The following is a 21,751-nucleotide window of genomic DNA, read 5'->3' on the forward strand; positions in this document are numbered from 1 at the left end:
TCTCTTAATCAACTTGGAAGCAGTTTACTGAAGCCTATTAAAGTAGTGCTTTAAGGGACTAATTAGTCCGTTTAGATGCTTGAGTCTTTAACTTGAGTTAATGATGTGTTGAGTCAGAAATTCAAGAGTCTGAGTTCTGAGCAGAGGAAAGCGACAACAGCAAATATGCAGATTAAATAAACAAGAGTTAAAATATGTTTAGGTATTGAGGATTCTCTAAGAATCAGACTGTAGTCTCTGTGACACACAAAGTCTACTGGGAGTGACGCCGGATGGGCTGGATTTGGACTGATGAACACTGGAATGTTATATAATGGGAAATAATTAAGTGTTGCTAAATACAAACACTTCCACACCCAAGGGAAAATAAAAGGCTTCAAAGGAAGTTTGCCAGAAGCCTGGAATCAATCCTAACAGCTTGGAACAGTTGGCCAGAAAAGCCTAGGGCAGAATCCAGCACAGTGTTGTAGAGATGTTACCTACCCTTCTCTTTAGTAATAAAACTTGGAATATGTGTTTAATACATTTTCATTTTTATTCAAGATGCCGGTTTTCCTAGAGCCTAATTTCTCTTGGGGTCAGGTCAGTTCTGTTTGTAGATCTGGGAATTTTCTTCAGTGTTATAATACTCTCTGTTCTTGAGATAATGGCCAGCATCAGCTCAGCAGAACCAAGAGGTCAGGCAATCTTCGTAAGGCAAGAAAGGGTCCCGCCAACTTACAAAGATCAATTTCTAGCATAGTCGCACCCCAGTCTGACAACACACAGTCCCTTGTACAGTCTCACACCATTACTTACTCATTTCTCTTACCTGCCTGATATTCTAAAATAAGGTGGAATTCATCCGCTTCCTGCAACGACTCTGGTGGAACAAAGACATTATCATCAAGAAGTTCATGCAGCTTTGGACCAACTGGACCGCAAAGAAGAATCTGGAGATAAGATAGAGGAAATCTATTAGGAGATCTGTCCCTTTTCCCATAGAATCTATACAGTAACCAACAGGGACATCCAGGCCACTTCTATTCATTTCAACAAAAAACTGGAATCCAAATCTAATTTTAAAAGCTTTTGGTTTGGAGGTATGTAGTAGAGGGGGCTATTAACCAGGGCTTGGGCCTCTGGAGGAAATGGCCACCGGAAATGAGGGGCTGACAAAAGACCCGAGTCACACCTGTTACACAGATACCTACGTAGCTGTGGAATCTCATACACTCTGTAAGTGACTGAATGTTTGTGTCCTCCTCCAAATTCCTATGTTGAAGCCTAACTGCCGATGTGACAGTATTTGGAGATAGGGCTTTCAGGAGGTAATTAAGGTCAAATGAGGTCATATGGGTGCAGTCCTAATCCAGGAGGACTGGTGGCCTCATAAGAAAAGAAAAAGGTAGAGCTAGATCTCTCTCTTTCCAACATGCCCACTGAAGAAAGGCCATGTGAGGACACACCAGAAGGTGGCTGCAAGCCAGGAAAGAAGCCCTCACCAGAAACTGGACCCTGTTGGAACCTTGATCTTGGACTTGCCAGCCTCAAAATTGTGACAAAATAGGGCGCCTGGGTGGCTCAGATGGTTAAGCGTCTGCCTTCGGCTCAGGTCATGATCCCGGGGTCCTGGGATCGAGTCCCGCATCGGGTTCTCTGCTCCTTGGGAGCCTGCTTCTCCCTCTGCCTCTCTGTCTCTCATGAATAAATAAATAAAATCTTTAAAAAAAAAAAAAAATTTTCCATTGTTGAAGCCGCCCAGCCTATGGCATTTTGTTATTATGGCTGTCGAAGCAAACTAAGACACACCCCACCCCCACTTTCTTTTCTTTACTCTCTCAGCCTATGTAGGCAAACAGATAATGGCATGTTGTCTACTCAGAGTTGCCTGATGAAAACAATTCCGTTTGAATTTTATACAGTATAGAAAAGAGCCTCAGGGCGCCTGGGTGGCTCTGTTGGTTAAGGGACTGCCTTCCGCTCAGGTCATAGTCCTGGAGTCCCGGGATTGAGTCCCGCATCGGGCTCCCTGCTCAGCAGGGAGTCTGCTTCTCCCTCTGACCCTCCTCCCTCTCATGCTCTCTGTCTCTCATTCTCTCTCTCTCAAATAAATAAATAAAAAAATCTTAAAAAAAAAAAAAAAAAGAAAAGAGCCTCAGAATCACAATATGGCCCTCCAATCAGAGGACCTAATTTGTGGGATCGGGCTCCCTATTATACTTGGCTGTTATGTAAGCAGGATAGCCTTCCAGAGATGGGAATTAAAGAGCACCTCAATTCAGCAAGTTGGGAGGCAGGTGCTCTGAAACTTTCCCTAAACCTTTTCTTCAACTCCAACCTGGGACTCTACCTGGCTATTCCTTCTAGAAGTCATTTCACATCTACTGCTGCTCTGCCAGGCAGGCTCTGGACCCCTCTCACTGCCAGGCCAACGGGCTCAAAACCACCAAACAATGAGGGCTTGGACAACGACATAAAGGAAAGTCCCCAGAGATGAGCAACACGTCAGATTTAATATGCCCCACCCAGAAACTTCAAAAGGCATTTTACTTGCTAATTAACTGCTTGCTTGTACAGCTACAACTTTACTTATTTTCTCTAATTCCTGGGCAGAACTTCAGCCTCCAAGATGAGAGATCACAGGCCAAATTTACCCTCCTGCCCAAAACAACAACAACAGACAAAATACATGAAACAATGGTTTTTACAACATTTGGACACAACAACAAAGGACAGTGATCCCTAACAGGAAAAAAACCGAACTGAGTAACACCTACAAATGCCACATCAAATTACCTTAAAGGATTGTTTCCAGATATACAAAATCTGAAAGAGTTCATCATCAGTAGACTTGCACTATAAGAAAGGTTAAAGGAAATCCTTCAGGCACAAGTTAAATGATACCAGATGGAAGTAAGGATCTAAACAAAGGAATGAGGAGCACCAAAAATGGTAACTCTGGATAAGTATATAAGATCTTTTTCTTATTATTTAAATCTTTTTAAAAGATAATCAACTGTTTAAAGAGCAATATTAACAACACAGGATGAGGTTTATAATATACACGGAAGTAAACCATATGACAACAACACTAAAGACCAGAGAAAAGAAATGGAAGCACCTATTTATTATGAAGTCCTTAGATTATACATTAGGTATGGTATCACTGACAGTAGATCGTGATGGCTAAAAATGTACACTATGAATCTTACAGCAACCACTAAAATAACAAGGAATTACAGCAAATAAGCCAGAAGATAATCTGAAAGCACAGAAAATAATTCAAAAGAGTGCAGAAAAAGAGGAAAAAGGGAAGATAAAGAGGTGGGACAAACAGAAAACAAAGAGCAAGATGTCAGACTTAAACCTAATCTATTAACAAATACATTAAGTGCAAATGGCCTAAATAGCCCAAGTAAAGGAGACTGTCAAAGTGAATTAAAAAGTAAGCCCCAAATATATGCTGCCTACAAAAAATATATTATTGGGCGCCTGGGTGGCTCAGTTGGTTAAGCAACTGCCTTCGGCTCAGGTCATGATCCTGGAGTCCCTGGATCGAGTCCCACATCGGGCTCCCTGCTCGGCAGGGGGTCTGCTTCGTCCTCTGACCCTATCCCCTCCCTCTCAGGTGTTCTCTCTCTCTCATTCTCTCTCTCTCAAATAAATAAAATCTTTAAAAAAAAAATATATATATATATTATTTATTAATTATGAAATCTAAGTCACCATTTTATTTACTTTGCAACAGACTTGTATGTTGTTTTTATCTGGACACATTATTATTATTTTTATTTATTTTTTATTGAAGTATAGTTGACACACAATGTTACATTAGTTTCAAGTGTACAATATAGTGATACAACAAGTCTATATGTTATGCTATGCTCACCACAGGTGTAGCTACCAACACTATTACAATACCATTGACTACAATTCCCTCTGCTGTACCTTTCATCCCCATGACTTTTTCATTCCACAACTGGAGGCCTGTACTTCCCACTCCCCTTCACCCATTTTGCCCATCCTCCCACTGCCCAAGGAATACATTTTAAATATAAAGACACCAATAGGTTAAAACAGAAAAATGGAAAAAGATATGTCACACTAACACTAATCAAAAGAAAGCTACAATGGCAATTGTAACCAAAACAGATTTCAGAGCAAATATTATGAAATGATTTTCTTTATCCCTGGCAATGATAAAGAGGTCAATTCATGAAGAGGATACAGCAATCATAAATAGTTAGGTATACACTTAATGACAGGGCTTAAAAATATATGAAGCACAAAGTTATAGAACTGTAAGGAATAGATAAATCTATAACTATAGATGAGGATGTTAATACTTGCCTCTCAATAACTGATAAATCAAATAAACACAAAATCAGTAAGAATATAGAAGACCTAAACAACACTACCACCAACTTGGCCTGACATTTATAAAATATTCCATCCAACAACAGCAGAATATAATGTTCCCTCTTCCTCTGCCCTCCCCCTCCCCCCATTCTCCCTGGCATCCATGCTCTCTCTCTCAGATAAATAAAATCTTAATTTTTTTTTTTTAAGATTTTATTTATTTATTCATTAGAGACAGAGAGAGAGAGAGGCAGACGGAGAAGCAGGCTCCCAAGGAGCAGGGAGCCCAATGCGGGACTCGATCCCAGGACCCTGAGATCATGACCTGAGCCGAAGGCAGACGCTCAACCATCTGAGCCACCCAGGCGCCCTCAGATAAGTAAAATCTTAAAAAAACAAACAAAAAAACAAAAAAAAACTTTACTAAGATAGGCCATATTCTAGGTCATAAAAAAAGTCTCAATAAATTTAACAGGATCAAGAGAAGCATATTCTCTGACCACAATGTAATTAAAATAGAAATCATTAGCAGAGGGCGCCTGGGTGACTCAGTCGATTAACCATCTGCTCAGGTCATGATCCTGGGGTCCTGGGATAGAGTCCCTCATCGGGCTCCCTGCTCTGCAGGGAGTCTGCTTCTCCCTCTGCCCCTCCTCCCACTCATTCTCTCAATCTCTCTCTCTCTCAAATCAATAAATAAAAATCTTAAAAAAAAAAAAAAAAAAATCATTAGCAGAAAGATATCTGGAAACACCCCCAAGTATTTAGAAAGGAGCTCAAACACTTATAAATAGTTCATGGATGGGCTATCAAATAGCCCATCTCAAGAAATCACAGGGTTATTAGAAAGCACTTTGAATGGAATGAAAAAAAACTATAATGTATCAAAATCTGTGGGATGCAGCTAAAGAAGTACTTAAGGGGAAATTTATAGCACTAAACACCTAAATCAGAATATAAGGTCTCAAATCAATGACGTCAGCTTCTACCTTAAACTAGGAAAAAAAGAGCAAGTTAAACAACATGAACAAAACTAATGAAATACAAAAGAGAAAAATCAATGAAACCTAAAGTTCATTATTTATTGAAAAGATCAGTAAAACTGATTAAACTCTAAGCAAAGAGGAAAAAAAAAAAAAGATCACAAGGGGAAGTTGCAGAGAGGAAAGATCCTGAGCTCATCTCCTCCCAGAGACACACTGAGGCTGCAACAACATATAGAGCAACTCTCTCTGAGAACAACCTGAAGATTAGCAGAACAACTCTTCCACATTAAAGACATAAAGAAAAAGACATACTGAGAAGGGCAGAAGTGACAGAGACACAGTCTGGTCGGGATCCAAACCCCCGGCATCCTGACCCACAGGTAGGAGGGATATCACAGGTGTGGAGGTCCTCCCTAAGGAGTGAGGGGTTCAAACCATACACTGGGCACCCCCTGCCCTAGGGATCTGCACTGGAAGGAGGAGCCTTTATAATGTCTGGCTTTGAAAATTAGTGGGGCTTAGCTTTTTTTTTTTTTTTTTAAAGATTTTATTTATTTATTTGAGAGAGCGAGAATGAGAGAGAGCACATGAGAGGGGGGAGGGTCAGAGGGAGAAGCAGGCTCCTCGCCGAGCAGGGAGCCCGATGCGGGACTCGATCCCGGGACTCCAGGATCATGACCTGAGCCGAAGGCAGTCGCCCAACCAACTGAGCCACCCAGGCGCCCTAGTGGGGCTTAGCTTTACAGGAACACGAGGGTTATAGTAGACTGACACTTCACTACTAAAGGGCTTACACAGAATCTTACTCACGCCAAGACCCAGTGCAGAGGCAGCAGTTTGAAAAGCACCTGGGCCATAGAAGAGATTTGACTAACTTCAGGATATGTGCTGAAGGGACAGGGATCTGCAGGAACTTTCTCTGTGAATAGAAGCATTAGCAGGTACCATATTTTGCCCTCCTTCAGCCTAGCTGGCCTGACACTAGGAAACAAAAGTTCTAGCACTTTCTATCTACTTTACCACCACTGCTCACCCTGCTCCGGCATTTCCCTGTAGACCTGCTCTGCCTGACCTGCCCACCCCAGCAGGTACCCCCTCCAAAGTGGTTCTTACCCCACCACACCTGGTGGGCACCTGAGATCTGCACCTCTCCAAGGTGACTCCTGCCCCAGGAAGGGGCAGGCCAGCCCCAACCACCAGTACCCCTGCAGCAGCCACAGCCTCTGAGCTAGCCAGGCAAACCCAACCACCAACGTGCCTACAGCACTTGCAGCCCAGACACAACAGATGGGTACATGCGGCCCACACAGGTGACACCCCAGAAGTGCCTCTGCTTGACCAGGGGTGACTGCACTTCTGGGCCCCAAAGGATACCTTCTACACAAGGCCAGCACCTTCAAGACCAGAAGATGTGAATGAACTACCAAATACGTAGGAACAAACAGAGAGACCGACAAAATGAGACAGAGAAATATGTTCCCAAGAAAGACCTCAGAAAAAAGAACTAAATGAAACAGAGAAAAGCAGTCTACCTGATAAAGAGTTCAATGTAATTAATGGTCATAGAGACGTTCACTGAACTTGGGAGTGGATAAACTCAGTGCAAACTTCAACAAAGAGAAAATATAAAAAGAACTAATCAGAGCTGAGCAATAACTGCAATGAAAAATACACGAGAGGGAATCAACAGCAGACTGGAGGATGCAGAAGAATGGATCAGTGCTCTGGAAGGCCATCCAAGCTGAACAGCAAAAGAAAGCAAAAAGAAAGAAAAAGAAGAAAAAAAATGAGGACAGATTAAGGGAACCTCTGGGACAATATCAGGCAAAATAACATTAGCATTATAGGGATCTCAGAAGAAGAAACAAAGGGACAGAAAACTTATCTGAAGACATAAAAGCTGAAAACTTCTCCAACCTGGGGGAGGAAACAGACAGCCAGGTCCAGGAAGCACAGACAGCCCCAAACAAGATGAAGCCAAGCTTAAAAGCAGGAGGAGAAAAACAACTAGTTATGCACCTAGGAACACCTATAAGACTACTGGCTGATTTTTCAGCAGAAACTTTGCAGGCCAGAAAGGAGTCCTATGATAAATTCAAAGTGCTGAAAGGAAAACACCTACGATCAAAGATACCAAGGATATGGTACCCTGCAGAACTGTCATTCAGAACTGAAAAAGTGATAAAGAGTTTCCCAGACAAACAAAAGTTAAAAGGAGTTCACTACCAATAAACTGACCTTATAAGAAATATTAAAAGACTTTTTTGAGCAGAAATAAAGAGGCCGTAACTAGAAGAAAATAATGAAAGAAAAAATCTCTACTGGTAAAAGCAAACATATAGTAAAGGTAGTAGATAAGTCACTCATAAAGTTAGTGTGAAGGTTAAAAGACAAGGCTAAAATCAACTAAATCTACAATAACTAGTTAAGAGACACACAAAATTTTTAAAAATGTAAAATATGATTCCAAATACATAAAACATGGGGTGGAGGGAGTCAAAACATAGTGTTTTTTTTTTTTTAAGATTTTATTTATTTATTTGAGAGCGAGAATGAGAGAGAGAGAGAGCATGAGAGGGGGAGGGTCAGAGGGAGAAGCAGACTCCCTGCCGAGCAGGGAGCCCGATGCGGGACTCGATCCCGGGACTCCAGGATCATGACCTGAGCCGAACGCAGTTGCTTAACCAACTGAGCCACCCAGGCGCCCCAAAACATAGTGCTTTTATTTTTTTTTAAAGATTTTATTTATTTATTTGAGACAGAGAGAATGAGAGAGAGAGAGAGCACATGAGAGTGGGGAGGGTCAGAGGGAGAAGCAGGCTCCCCGCCGAGCAGGGAGCCCGATGCGGGACTCGATCCAGGGACTCCAGGATCATGACCTGAGCCGAAAGCAGTCGCTTAACCAACTGAGCCACTCAGGTGCCCCAACATAGTGCTTTTAAAATGTGTCCAACCATCAATTTAAAATAGACTGCTATATATGGGATGTTATATACGAACCTCATGGTAACTGCAAACCAAAAACCTACAACAGATACACAAAAAATAAAGGAATCCAAGTGCAACACTAAAGAAAGCCATCAAGTCACAAGGCAAGAGAGCAAAAGAACAGAGAATAACTATAAAAACAACCAGAAAACAATGAACAAAATCACAATAAGTACATACCTATCAATAATTACTTTAAATGTAAACGCACTAAATGCTCCAATCAAAAGACACAAGGGTGAATGAGTGGATGAAAACACTGGAACTTGCTGCCTACAAGAGACTCACTTCAGACCTAAAGATAAATACAAACCGAAAGTGAGGGGATGAAAAAGATATTCCATGCAAATGGAAACAAAAAAGCTGGAGCAGCAATATTAAATGAGACAAGGTAGACTTTAAAACGAAGACTATCATGAGACAAAGAAGGGCATTACATAATGATAAAGAGGTCAATCCCACAAGTGGATTTAACAACTGTAAATACCTACGCATCCAACATAGGAGACCTAAATATATAAAGCAAATATTAACAGACATAAAGGGAGAAATTGACAGTAATACAATAACAGTGGGAGATTTTAACACCCCATTTACATCAACAGATAGATCACCCAGACCAAAAATCAATAAGGAAAGTGGCTTTGAATGACAAATTAGACCAGGTGGACTTAACAGATATATACAGAATATTCCACCTAAAAATAGCGGAATACACATTCTTTTCAAGTGCATATGGAACATTCTCCAGGATAATTCATATGTTAGGCCACAAAACAAGTCTCAATAAATTTAAGAAGACCAAAATCATATCAAGCATCTTTTTAGACTACAGTGGTATGGTAACTGGAAATCCATTCCAAGAAAAAAAGTGGAAAAAAGCAAACTATGTGGAAACAAAACATGTTATTAAACAACCAATGGGTCAACAAAGAAATCAGAGAAAATTAAAAAAAATACCTTGAGATGAATGAAAACGGAAACACAGTATTTTAAAATCTTTGGGGCACAGCAAAAGTAGTTCTAAGAAGGAAGTTTATAGCAATACAGCCTATGTCAAGAAATAAGAAAAACCTCAAATAAGCAATTTAACCTTGACCTAAAGGAACTAGAAAAAAGATAACAAACAAAACCCAAAACAGAAGAAAGGAAATGATACCAAAGAGCAGAGCAAAAATAAATGAAATAGAGACTATAAGAATAAAAAAGATCAATGAAACTAAGGGTTAGTTCTCTGAAAAGACAAAAGTGATACACTTTTAGCCAGAGTCATCAAGAAAAAAAGAGAGGACTGCCTACAAACTAGAAGAAGTGGACTAATTCTAGAAACTACCTTCCAAGAGTGAAACAGGAAGAAACAGAAAGCCTGAACAGACCAATTAAATCAGTAATAAAAAAACTTCCAACGGGGCGCCTGGGTGGCTCAGTCGTTATGCGTCTGCCTTCGGCTCAGGTCATGATCCCAGGCTCCTGGGATCGAGCCCCGCATCGGGCTCCCTGCTCCGCGGGAAGCCTGCTTCTCCCTCTCCCACTCCCCCGCTTGTGTTCCCTCTCTCGCTGTGTCTCTCTCTGTCAAATAAATAAAATCTTTAAAAAAAAAAAAAACAAAAAACTTCCAACAAACAAAAGTCCAGGATCAGATGACTTCACAGGTGAATTCTACCAAACATTTAAAGAACAGTTATAACCTCTTTCTCAAACTATTAAAAAGAGAGAGAGAGAGACAAAGGAACGTGTCCAAATTAATTCTACCAGGCTAACACTACCCTGATACCAAAACCAGACAAAGACACTACAAAAACAGAAAATTACAGGTCAATATCACTGATGAATACAGATGCAAAAATCCTCAACAAAATATTAACAAACTGCATTTCAAATACATTAAAAAGATCATTCAGACCTAGCCTCAGCAACCAGACAACAAAAAGAAATAAAAGGCAACCAAATTGGCAAGGAAGAAGTCAAACTGAGGTTTGCTGGGGGAGGTGGGCAGGGGGATGGGCTAAATGGGTGATGGGTATTAGGAAGGCACTTGTGAGGAGCACTGGGTGTTGTACAGAAGTGATGACTCACAGAATTCTACTACTGAAACTAATATTACACTATATGTTAACTAACTGGAACTTAAATAAAAACTTAAAGAAAAACAGCTAAGAATGATGGATAAAACAAAATGAAAAAAGAAAACAACAACAACAATAAAATTTCAAATGTGCATGTTCTGGCAAGATCGGTAGAAATCCTGACTCTAGAAAAAAGCAAGAATCTACTCATAAATCATCCACCACAACCAAGTGGGATGCAAGAATGGTTTAATTTTGGCAAACTAATCAATGTGATACACCACATTAACAAAATGAAGGCTAAAAATCATATGATCATCAACAGATGCAAAAAAAAAAAAAGCATTTGACAAAATATAAAAACTTTCAACAAAGTGGGTATAGAGAAAACATAAATCATAATAATTAAGGCCATCATATATGACAAACCCACAGCTAACATCATACTCAATGGATCAGGAACAAGACAAGATCAGGAACAAGAGAAGGAAGCATCTCTCACAACTTTTATTCAACATAGTACTGGAAGTCCTAGCCACAGCAATCAGAGAAGAAAAAGAAATAGAAGGCACCTAGACTGTCAAGAAGAATTAAAACAGTCACTATTTGCAGATGACATAATACTGTATTTAGAAAACACCAAAGACTCCACCAAAAAACTATGGGATCTAATAAAAGAATTCAGTAAAGTCGCAGTACACAAAGTAAATATACAAAAATCTGTTGCATTCTATATGGTAACAAACTAACAGAAAAAGAAATTAAGAAAAAAAATCCCATTTACAATAGCATTAAAAAGAATAAAATGTTGGGATGCCTAGGTGGCTCAGTCGGTTAAGCGTCTGCCTTCGGCTCAGGTCATGATCCCAGAGTCCTGTATCGGGCTCCCTGCTCAGAGAGGAGCCTGCTTCTCCCCCTGCCTGCTGCTTCCCCTGCTTGTGCTCTTTCTCTCTCAAATAAATAAATGTTAAAAAGACACTGCTGAAAGAAATCAAAGACACAAATAAATGCAAAGATATACCATACTCATGGATTGGAAAAATTAATATTGTTAAAATGTCCATTCAACTCAAAGCAATCTACAGATTCAATGCAATCTCTATTGAAATACCGATAACATGTTTTCACAGAACTAGAACAAATAATACTAAAATTTATATGGAACCAGAAAAGACCCTGAATAGCTAAAGCAATCTTGAGAAAGAATAACAAAGCTGGAGGCTCACACTCCCAGATTTCAGGCTACACTACACAATACTATTTTAAGTGAAACAGTATGGTATTGGCATAAAAAAGATCAATGGAACAAAATAGAGAGCCCAGAAATAAACCCACGGTCAATTAATACGTGGTCAATTAATCTATGACAAAGGAGGAAAGAATATACAATGGGGAGAAGACAGTTTCTTAAACAAATTAGTTGGGAAAACTGGACATCTACATGCAAAAGAATGGAACTGGGTCACCTTCTTACATCATTTCCAAAAGTAAACTCAAAATGGATTACATTTAGGTCTTTTAAATCTAAGTTCTGAAACCATAAAACTCCTAAAACAGATAGTAAGCTCTTGGACATCAGTCTTAGCAATATTTTTTTTGATTTGTGTCCTCAGTCAAGGGCAACAAAAGCAAAAATAAACAACTGGGACTACATCAATCTAAAAAGTTTTGCATAGCAAGATCATCAACAGACTGAAAAGACAACTTAATGAATGGGAGATATCTAAAAATGATGTATCTGATCAAGGGTTAATATCCTAAATATGTAAGGAACTCATATACCTTACACCAAAAAAAACAATCTTACTTAAAAAATGGGCAGAGGACTGGAAGAGACATTTTTCCAAAGAAAACATACAGATGCCCAACAGACACGAAAAGATGCTCAACATCACTAATCATCAGGGAAATGCAACACAAACCAAAACCACAGTGAGAGATCATCTCATGCCTTTCAGAAAGGCCAGTATCAAAAAGACAAGAAATAACAAGCGTTGATGAGTATATAAAGGAACCGCTGTGCACCACTGACAGGAATGTAACAATTTGGTGCAACCACTGTGGAAAACAGTAGAGAGGTTCCTCAAAAAATTAAAAATAGAAATACCGTATGATCCAGCACATCTACCTCTGGGTATTTACCCAAAGAAAATGAAAACACTAATTCTAAAAGATACAGTTATGGGACGCCTGGACGGCTCAATTGGGTAAGCATCCAACTCTTGACTTCAGTTCAGGTCTTGATCTCAGGGTCATGAGTTCAAGCCCTTTGTTTGCTGGGCATGGAGCCTACTTACAAAAAAAAAAAAGATATACGTACCCCTATGTTCACTGCAGCATTATTTACAACAGCCAAGATATGGAAGCAGTCTAAATATCCATTGACAGACGAATGGTTAAAGAAGATCTGTTGTATATATATAATAGAATATTACTCAGCTATAAAAAAGAATGAAACCTTGCCATCTAAAACAACATGGATAGGCCTACAGGTTATTGTGCTAAGTGAATTTGATTTTACTTCTACGTGGAATCTGAAAAACAAAATATATGAACAAACAAAACAAAATTCCTAAATAGAACGAACTCATGGCTGCCAGAGGGGAGGGAAGGGTGACAGGGCAATGGGCAAAATAGGTAAAGGGAATTAAAGCATACAGACTTCCAGTTAAAAATAAGTCATGGGGATGGAGAGCATAGTAAATATAGTAGAAAATATATCTTTGTATGGTGACAGATGATAACTATACTTATCACGGCAATCATTTTGTAATGTATGTAAATGTCAAATTACTACGTTGTACATCTGAAAGTAATATAATATTCTGTGTCAACTGTACTTGAATTAAAAAAAAGGTGAACTTTCTAGAAAAAAAAGACAATATAAATTATCAATATCAAGAATGAGAGATAATATCACTACAGATTCTACAGATCTTAAAAGGATGAGAGTATTACAATTAATTTTATGCCAATAAATTCAACAATTTAGATGACATGGACAAATTCCTTGAAAGATAAAACCGTCAAGGCCCACTCAAGAAATACAGAATCTGAATTTCTTTGTATCTATTAAAGAAATCAAATTTGTTGTAAAAACCTTCCCACATCAAAACCTCCAGGCCTAGAGGGTTTCGCTGGTGAATACTACAAACATTTAAGGAAGGTATCATACCAATTCTACATAAACTCTTTAAAAAATACTGAAATATTTCCCAACTCATTTTTTAAGGTCAGTATTACCCTGATACCAAAACCAGGCAGACACACAAGGAAAATACAGACCTCATGGAAACTGATGCAAATTTATTTTTATTTTTTTTTACAGATTTTATTTATTTATTTGACAGAGAGACAGTGAGAGAGGGAACACAAACAGGGGAAGTGTGACAGGGAGAAACAGGCTTCCCACTGAGGGGCTCGATCCCAGGAGCCTGGGATCATGACCTGAGCCGAAGGCAGATGCTTAACGACTGAGCCACTCAGGTGCAAAATTTTGTAAACCGAATCCATCAGTATAAAAAAGGAAAATACATCTGAACCAGGTGAGGTTTACTCTAAGGATGCAGGTTGGTTTAACATTTGAAAACCAATGTAATTACCACATATCAAACTGAAATACGAAAACCATTCAATATGCATTTTTTCCTCCTCAAACAGCTGGTTATCTATCTGTATTTCTGGGTATCTCTGGGGCTTTGATTCTGTGTCCCTGACCCATATTTCTATTTTCAGGCTGGTTCCCCCAAACTTGAGGACTATTCATGGTTCCCCCCTCTGTCATCAGTAGCCACATCTATTCTGCACTTGTCAAGTTTGTTTACTCTGGAATCATCTTTGTCAAGTCTATCTTCTTTGTCCTCACATATGGTCTAGCACCAAGTGATTCCATCTTATTTCATTTTTTTGAGGGAGAGCACATGCATATGCATGTGCATGGTGGGAGCAGGGGAGAGGGAGAGAATCTCAAGCAGGCTCCACGCCCAGCACAGAGCCCAACACAGGGCTTCATCCCACGACCCTGAGCGGAAGTCCAGAGTCAGACGCTCAACCAACTGAGCCACCCAAGCGCCCCTCAAATGATTCCATTTTTAGTAGGCTTTAGATATATCTGTTTCTCCCCTTCTGGCTGCTCTAATCCAAACCTTAATCATTTTACAGTAGGAAAAGAGCAATAACCTCCTTGCTGGCCTCTCCCCTCAAACCTATTCAACTCATAGCACAGAACCTTCTTACTCACATGTTATTTTGAACACAGCAGTAATTTTTAATTGTTTAAACCAAATGGTTTAAGACTTGAAGACACTCCCCTACTGACCTCCACCTAGAGGCCTTCATTTCCTAACACTCTGGATCTAGGCTCATCAATACCGCCAACTATGTTTTCTCTCATCACTGTGTGTTCCCCAGTCCTAGGTACTGATTCCACAGCCCACATCCTCTCAACTGTCATGTGATATAGTATTTAAGAATGTGGGTGCCAGAGTCCTAGGTTAGAACAGTTCCATTTCTGATTAGCTATGACTGTCTCTCTATGCCTCAAGCTTCATGTGGAAAGCAAGACACTTACAGTACAAACCACAGCACCAACTGGCCTCAGCTGTGGCTAGGACTACCTGAGATAATCTATGTAAAGCACTGTCCCGCACATAGTAAGCCCTGAGGAAGCATTAGCTATTGCTACTGTCCCACTATTACTATATTGCATCCTAACAAGAGACCTAGCGTCTGGCACAGAGGTGGTCCATAAGATGAATATTTATTCTTGCTCCCAAAATTATTCAAACGCTAGTGAAAGATACAGGTTTTAATCTGGGAATTTGACCTACCTTTAAATCTGAGTTGGTTGCAAATTTCTGTCCAATTAAAGCTGCATTTCCTCCTACATAGTGCTGTAAGATAGTTCAAAGTTATTAGAGAGTATTTTAGCAAACCATGTAACCCAAGCTTAGTAATTTTTTAATTTATTGAATTTATAGTCTTTTTTTTCCAAAAAATTTTGAGGCTGCTTTACAACAATGACACACAGATGAGGTTTTAATAAAATCCTTAACCACCTAGGTTAAGACACAATGAATTTTAAACAAAGGTGAAAAAAACCAAATGTGCTAACCATGAAAATTAGTATAACTGCCTTAACTGTAGATCAAATCTGGCCTTGAGCTTTCAGGAAGCCAGAAGAGATAAAGGAAACATGAAAAATGTGGACAAATCTTATCGTCTGTGCCATAGTCCTACTAAAACGAGTGTATGATTGTGTTACTCTCCTCCTAAAAATCATTCAGTAGATACTATAATGAACTAAACTCCAACTTGTAAGTGAGGCACACAGGCCTTTCCTTATCTGCTCCCCACCCCCGGGCTCTCTTCTCTACCCTCCTCTCCTGCGCGTCCCTCCCACGCCATGCTTGCAAGCTCTCTGAGCCTGTCTTCCTGTCTTTGTGCTTTTAGCACATGCTGTTCCTCTCTTCCGGATGCCTGGCCCTTCTCATGCACTGGGAAATCCCGCTTCCTTCTCAAGAATCAGCTGCACGCACCTCTTCTGCCATGCTTGCTATCCCCCTTTCCCCACTGCCACCTCAGCCTCCACAGCTGTCCCCCCATACTTGAGCCTCCGCTAAAGCCCTTGTCCACTTGGGCTACTGTCATCTGGGTACATGACTAGCTCCCTCAGGGCAGGACTGGCTGTCTTCTTATAGTAAGTGCTCAGTGGATGTTTGTTGCTAAATTTTGAGAAAGATGTGTTAGAAAATACAAAGGCTTTCCTGGGAGCAAGTCTAAGTATGATGGGTCCTAACATAGAACGATGTCTCCTAAACACTGCCTCTTTCAGCTGCAGACCTGGTGCTGGAGAGGCAGACGACTCAAGGCTGATATTCCATGTTGCTGACTAAGGATGGATCCATGTGTTTTGGACACCTGACAAGTAGGAGATAAGGCTGATGCTCCATTATGAAAACTGAGAAGCCTAATCAATACTCTTGCCCAGATGGAATGCCACCATCTCACCTTCCAGTCCTCGGCCACATGCAGAGGCACAGACTAAACAATTCAATTCTAGATTCTAGACACTGCTTTCATCCTAAGCTTCGTGTTGACCAATCTCCAGATTCAGGTAAACAGTAACCGCTTCCTATAGGTAAATTTAAAGCTTTCTGTGATATATAGGCTAAAATTTGGTCTTTTCACATGTTAGCATGAATTTTTATTTGACTATTATGGCCAGAAGAATTTACTAAAAATCTTGGGGAAAAATATTAAGATTCCATGAAGTGGATTTTGATTTTTCATGAAAGAGTTATTGACTACTGTTTTATCAATCTGCTTACAGTTTAAGGGAGTTTGAAAAGATTCCAAATGAAGTGTCGCCCTCATGGAAGGTAAGGAGAGCATTTTAGGTCTCATAATTTTAAGAAATAACTTGGACAATCAAAAAGGTAGGTGAAGTCTTTATAGAAAAAACTTTTTTTTTTTTTTTTTTTTGCATTATGAAACAAAAAGTAGGATCAAGGCAGAAGAGAATAGAAATTGAATTAGTGGTTCAAATACTATGATCATAAAGACTTTTAGCAGCAGACCTGTCATCATGTTAGAACTACAGAGATTCTTTCATAAGAGATCAGAATCTCACTAGTGAGCTCAGCTATAAAAATGACTGCAGCTGACATTTTAACAGCTTGCTGTCTGCTTTACAAACTCAGCTGGGTAACGCCCACGCCCACTTCTAATGTTCAAATGGGAAGCTTCAAAAGCAAAAAGAACTTTACCTTGACAGTTCTCAAAATAAAAGTGGTCATAAAGAATGGCCTGTGAAAAGTACCAATTAAAAATGGCATTAAGAGCTCCCCTAGCAAGAACCACATCCAGACTGGGGGTGACTAGCCAAGGGAAGATTTTAGGTGAGTAGGAAGAACTGGGTGGTGGAGAGACACTGAAATGAACAATCAAAATTCAGTCTCAAGAGGCGTGAGGGCACGTGTAGCAGCAGGTATGCTGGGGTGATGGCCTGGGATCTCCAGGCCCAGCACTGCCTCTTACTCCATGTGAACCTCAAGCAAGTATCTGGACCATGTGGGCCCCAAGGCTTTGTTTATGATCACCGTGTGGGCTTGGGGACCCCTAGGTCTGACAGGTTCTACCCTGTAGACCAGGGGTTCTCAGAACAAGGTCCTCAGAACAATACCATCAATGTAACCAGGAAACTTCCCAGAAGGGAAGTAAATTCTCGAGTCCCCATCCTACAACTACTGAATCAGAAACTTTGGGAGCAGGGCCCAGGAATCTGTTTCAATAGCTGCCCCCCTGACAAATGACTCTGTTTCAGGTCTGAGAACCACTGATCTAGACCAGCGCTTCTCAACCAATGTGATTTTGCTTTTCTCCTCTCCCTAGCCCTGGAAACAACTGACCATGTCTGGAGACATTTTTAACTGTCACAACTAGGGAAGGAGGGGAGTGCTACTGTCTGATCCAGTGGGTAGATGCGAGAAATGCTGCTGAACATCTCACCCTGTGCAGGACAGCCCCTACAACAAAGAATTATCCAACCCAAAGCATCCGTAATGTTGAGGTAAGGAACCTGGTTCTGGACCACCAGAGCAGAGGTGAGGATCCAGGACTCCCTTGCCCAAAGGGAGCAAAAGCTAAATCTAGTGCTCTGTTTGGCCTTATTCTCCTGCTCAGGAAGGACTCAGCCATATCACGATTATTCCATGTTACCAGCCACAAGCAATATCCAAACAAGAGTAGGCATCTTTCCTACCTTCAACTTGGGTAATATGAAAAAAGAGCAATTTGCTGGATGAACCAGAACCAAAATTTTAGTAACTATGCTTCATAAATGTTGGCTGAATTGAACTGACTAGAAACAGCGGAGTTAATGGAAGTTTAGATACACAGTTCGACAGAGAGGGAAAACACTGCAGAACTGGATTCCCAACAATCACCCTCCAGAGAGACTGGAGGAAAAGTTGCTTTTAGGAACTTTACAAAAAGCTATCTTTCCCACCTTATTATCAGTTTAATATCTGATATGTCCAGTGTCCCACCTTATCTTAAATTTACTGCTGGTGAACCAAACAGACCTGGGCTCCTGGGAGCTCTGATGCAATCTGGGCAATGTCATGAAAAGCTTCCTTATCGCTGAAGAAGCGCTCAGCTGCGGCTCCCTTCCCCATGAAGTGAACGAAAGCTTCTTCCAGATCATTCGTTGAATGCAGAATGGTGTGATCTTTCCCATTCCCAGGACTCCGGCCAAGTGCCTGCAAGAGCTTCACCCCCGAGAGCACTACATCCACACAGGCATTGACTCTGGAAGGAAGGAGGAAAGAGACAGTGTGAAAGAAAAAGCAGAAGCACCAGGGCAGCTACTTTGCATTAACAACAGAGAAATGTTTCCAGGAACTGTATCCAAACAGAAAAACCGAGGAAGCGGATCTGAAATCTGAACTGGGAAATAAATAGCATATGGCGGAAGGAAGATTCCTTTATCTGGACATACGTCTTAGGATCAGAACATAGGGTTCTTTCCAACAGGATGGCAAACTTTTTTTTTTCTTAAAGACTTTATTTATTTGCGAGAGAGCGAGATAAAAAGAGAGACAGAGAGAGACATGCTGAGCAAGGAGCCCGATATGGGACTTGATCCCAGGACTGTGGGATCATGACCTGAGCTGAAGGCAGACACTTAACCGACTGAGCCGCCAGGCATCCCCAGCATGGCAAGCTTTTACGCTAGCTAGAAAGAGAAAACAGGTGCTCAGCATTTCAGAACAAAGCTATCATGATAACACAAATACAGCATTTCTGAGAAAATGTTGGCAAAGCCACACTGTATGGATTCCTCCTGGCTTTGTGACTTGGGCAAGTCACTTTAATTTCCGGGTCTCAATTTCCTCATTTATAAAAGGGTGTAATATGGGTGTTTGACTCAGATAGCTGTTTTGAAGATTAAGTTAATATATGCTTAAGAATACTGCTTGGTGCAAAGTAAGCAAAATATAAGTTTTGGTCAAAAGCCAAATATCAGATACCTTCCCTCCAAAGGCATATTAGGATGGTGGTAAGATACACTAAATACCTAATGTCTAAATACTCCTGGCTGAAACTCTTCAAGAGTTAAGTGGTGCCTTAAAGACTGAGGACCATCTGCAGTCTGGTAACAATTCATCACTTGGCAGGTGTTCACTGGACCAATCCATGAGACCTTTTTAAAGGGTCTGTAAGAAGCCAATGCTGCACCACCTGGTTGGCTCTACAGAACCAAATTACAAAGCACTGTGGCTGTCTGGCACCGCCTCTCTATGGTGTGCACAGAAAAGTTCTGGTTTATATTTTTAATGTTAAAAGCCATCCCTTAAAAGAGAAGGGTCAAATAATCTGGGTACCTAGAGGTAGACTTCCTGCCCCCCACCCCACAGTCACCTTTATTCCTGCCTCTGCCTACTGGGGATGTCATTCTTGTCAATGGGGCTAGATGACCACACAGACAGCTCAAAGCCTCTGAGAAGGTCAAGGCTCACAGCAGGCCAATAAACAGCTCCTGGTGATAAGGATGGCTAGGCTTCCAGCGCAATTCTGAGCAGATTTGAAAGCAGAAAGTATACTCATCAATAAAGAAGGCCCAAAGGATTGGATTCTAGTGTAGAATACAGCTACAATGTTTTCCTTCTAGTCTCTTAAAAAAAAAAAGATCTCTTGATCTGGAAATTAACACATGAATTCATTAATGGTGGTAAATTCTAAAAGGAATGAAATTGGGCAAGGGAGAGGAATTTTTATTTTTCACTAGATGGATTTCTGATCTTTATACGCATATACTACTTTTATAATTAAAAAACAATATAATTTTTAACAGGTTCGTATGGAGGCTAGACATCATTGACATCACTCAAGCAAGGTTTACAAGGGCAAGGAAGAGACACATCTCTCCTAGTGACACAAATTGACTGTACCCACATCATAAGAATTCTTTAATTTTTCCCCTATGGATCCCATGCTTTTGAAAAAGATTTTTGCCCACCAAACAGGATTTAAATATTCAAATGTTCTTACTGTTTTAAAACAAAGATACACACATACTCTAAAGGCATAATCTAAGAGTTACTATGCTTTTCTGTGCATAAAACACATTGACATTCATGTGGCAGGTGCTTAATGATGTTTAAAGTACATTCCTTTCACAGCCCTACTGATCATAAACCAAGCATACCTTTTAAACTGGTCTTTAAATTCCACCTCATGCAGGGTGTTCCTTAGTTCTTTATTTCTACTGGATGTAATATTAGATGTCTAAAGGGTAGACTCTTAATAGGAATACTCTCCCTGGCTCTCAGATTCAAGTAGGTTCCCGAGTTTCAGACAGTGCAAGTTTGGATAGTGAGAGACACTATTTCCACCCAACAGCCCTATCTAGAAAATGTTTCCCAATGGATCTGGGTTCTGAGTCTGGAGAGCAAAAGTTCAGACACTGAGGGATGCCCACATTTGAAAACAGTAGCTTGCACAAACACATCGTCTTCATCTCCAGTAATACACTAAGATCCTGAATAGGGTCTGGTTCTTTAAAGATGAGAATGGAGGAAGTTTGCAAAAGTTACAAAACAAAACAAAACCCAAAAACCTCCTATAACCAAAAGGAACAACGTTCAACATATTTTGCAACACAAGACAAAACCCAACAGAACTAATTTTGAGTTAAAAATATGTACCTACCATAGGAATATTTTCCACCAGCCCACTTCATCATGTCATGAATACCAAGGGAAAAAAATCTTACAAAGGAAAAAATTTTATTCAGTAGCTTTTAATAATAAAAAGATCACTAAACATCTACATGCCAGATACCCAACTAAGTACCTCTCCATGTGCTTTCTAGTTATACTTTAACCAGAGCAAGAATCTTCCTCTGCTCTTACCTCAATTCAATAGCATCCAGGAATGTAAACAAGCACATTACCTATGGTGCTTTATTCTCAGGAATTAAAGGGAGGGAGGCAGGGAGCAAAAGAACCAGAAGACAAAATTATGCTCATTTGACATTAGGCAGAATTTCACAGTTGAGTAAGAAATGTCTAACAGAGGGGCGCCTGGGTGGCTCAGTCGTTAAGCATCTGCCTTTGGCTCAGGTCATGATCCTGGGGTCCTGTGCTCAGCAGGAAGCCTGCTTCTCCCTCTTCCACTCCCCCTGCTTGTGTTCCCTCTCTCACTGTCTCTCTCTCTCTCAAATAAATAAAATCTTAAAAAAAAAAAAAGAAATGTATAAAAGATCATAATGTGAGTTTGGAGAAAACGAAGACACAGGTGAAATAACTGGAAAATAAAGCAATGCTGAATGTCCAAACAACAGGAAGGGCTAGAAGGGTAGGGGAG

At 40.3% G+C, this 21,751-nt stretch overlaps 1 protein-coding gene across 5 annotated transcripts in view; it reads right to left on the bottom strand.

The window, feature by feature from the left end:
* Positions 1-21,751, bottom strand: part of ADPGK (ADP dependent glucokinase) — a 33,372-nt gene that overhangs the window by 8,350 nt on the left and 3,271 nt on the right. For 3 of the 5 annotated variants that reach the window (XM_021693920.1, XM_021693921.2, XM_044917977.1), the window contains exons 2-4: positions 18,466-18,691; positions 15,211-15,273; positions 812-932 (exon numbers count right to left, since the gene is read on the bottom strand). In XM_021693920.1, coding sequence (XP_021549595.1) covers positions 812-932; positions 15,211-15,273; positions 18,466-18,691 — 410 coding nt within the window. The remainder of the gene's footprint in view (positions 1-811; positions 933-15,210; positions 15,274-18,465; positions 18,692-21,751) is intronic. The other 2 variants (XM_044917975.1, XM_044917974.1) reach the window with 1 other exon arrangement.

This window comes from Neomonachus schauinslandi, chromosome 9, assembly GCF_002201575.2.
Source record: "Neomonachus schauinslandi chromosome 9, ASM220157v2, whole genome shotgun sequence".
Taxonomy (NCBI): domain Eukaryota; kingdom Metazoa; phylum Chordata; class Mammalia; order Carnivora; family Phocidae; genus Neomonachus; species Neomonachus schauinslandi.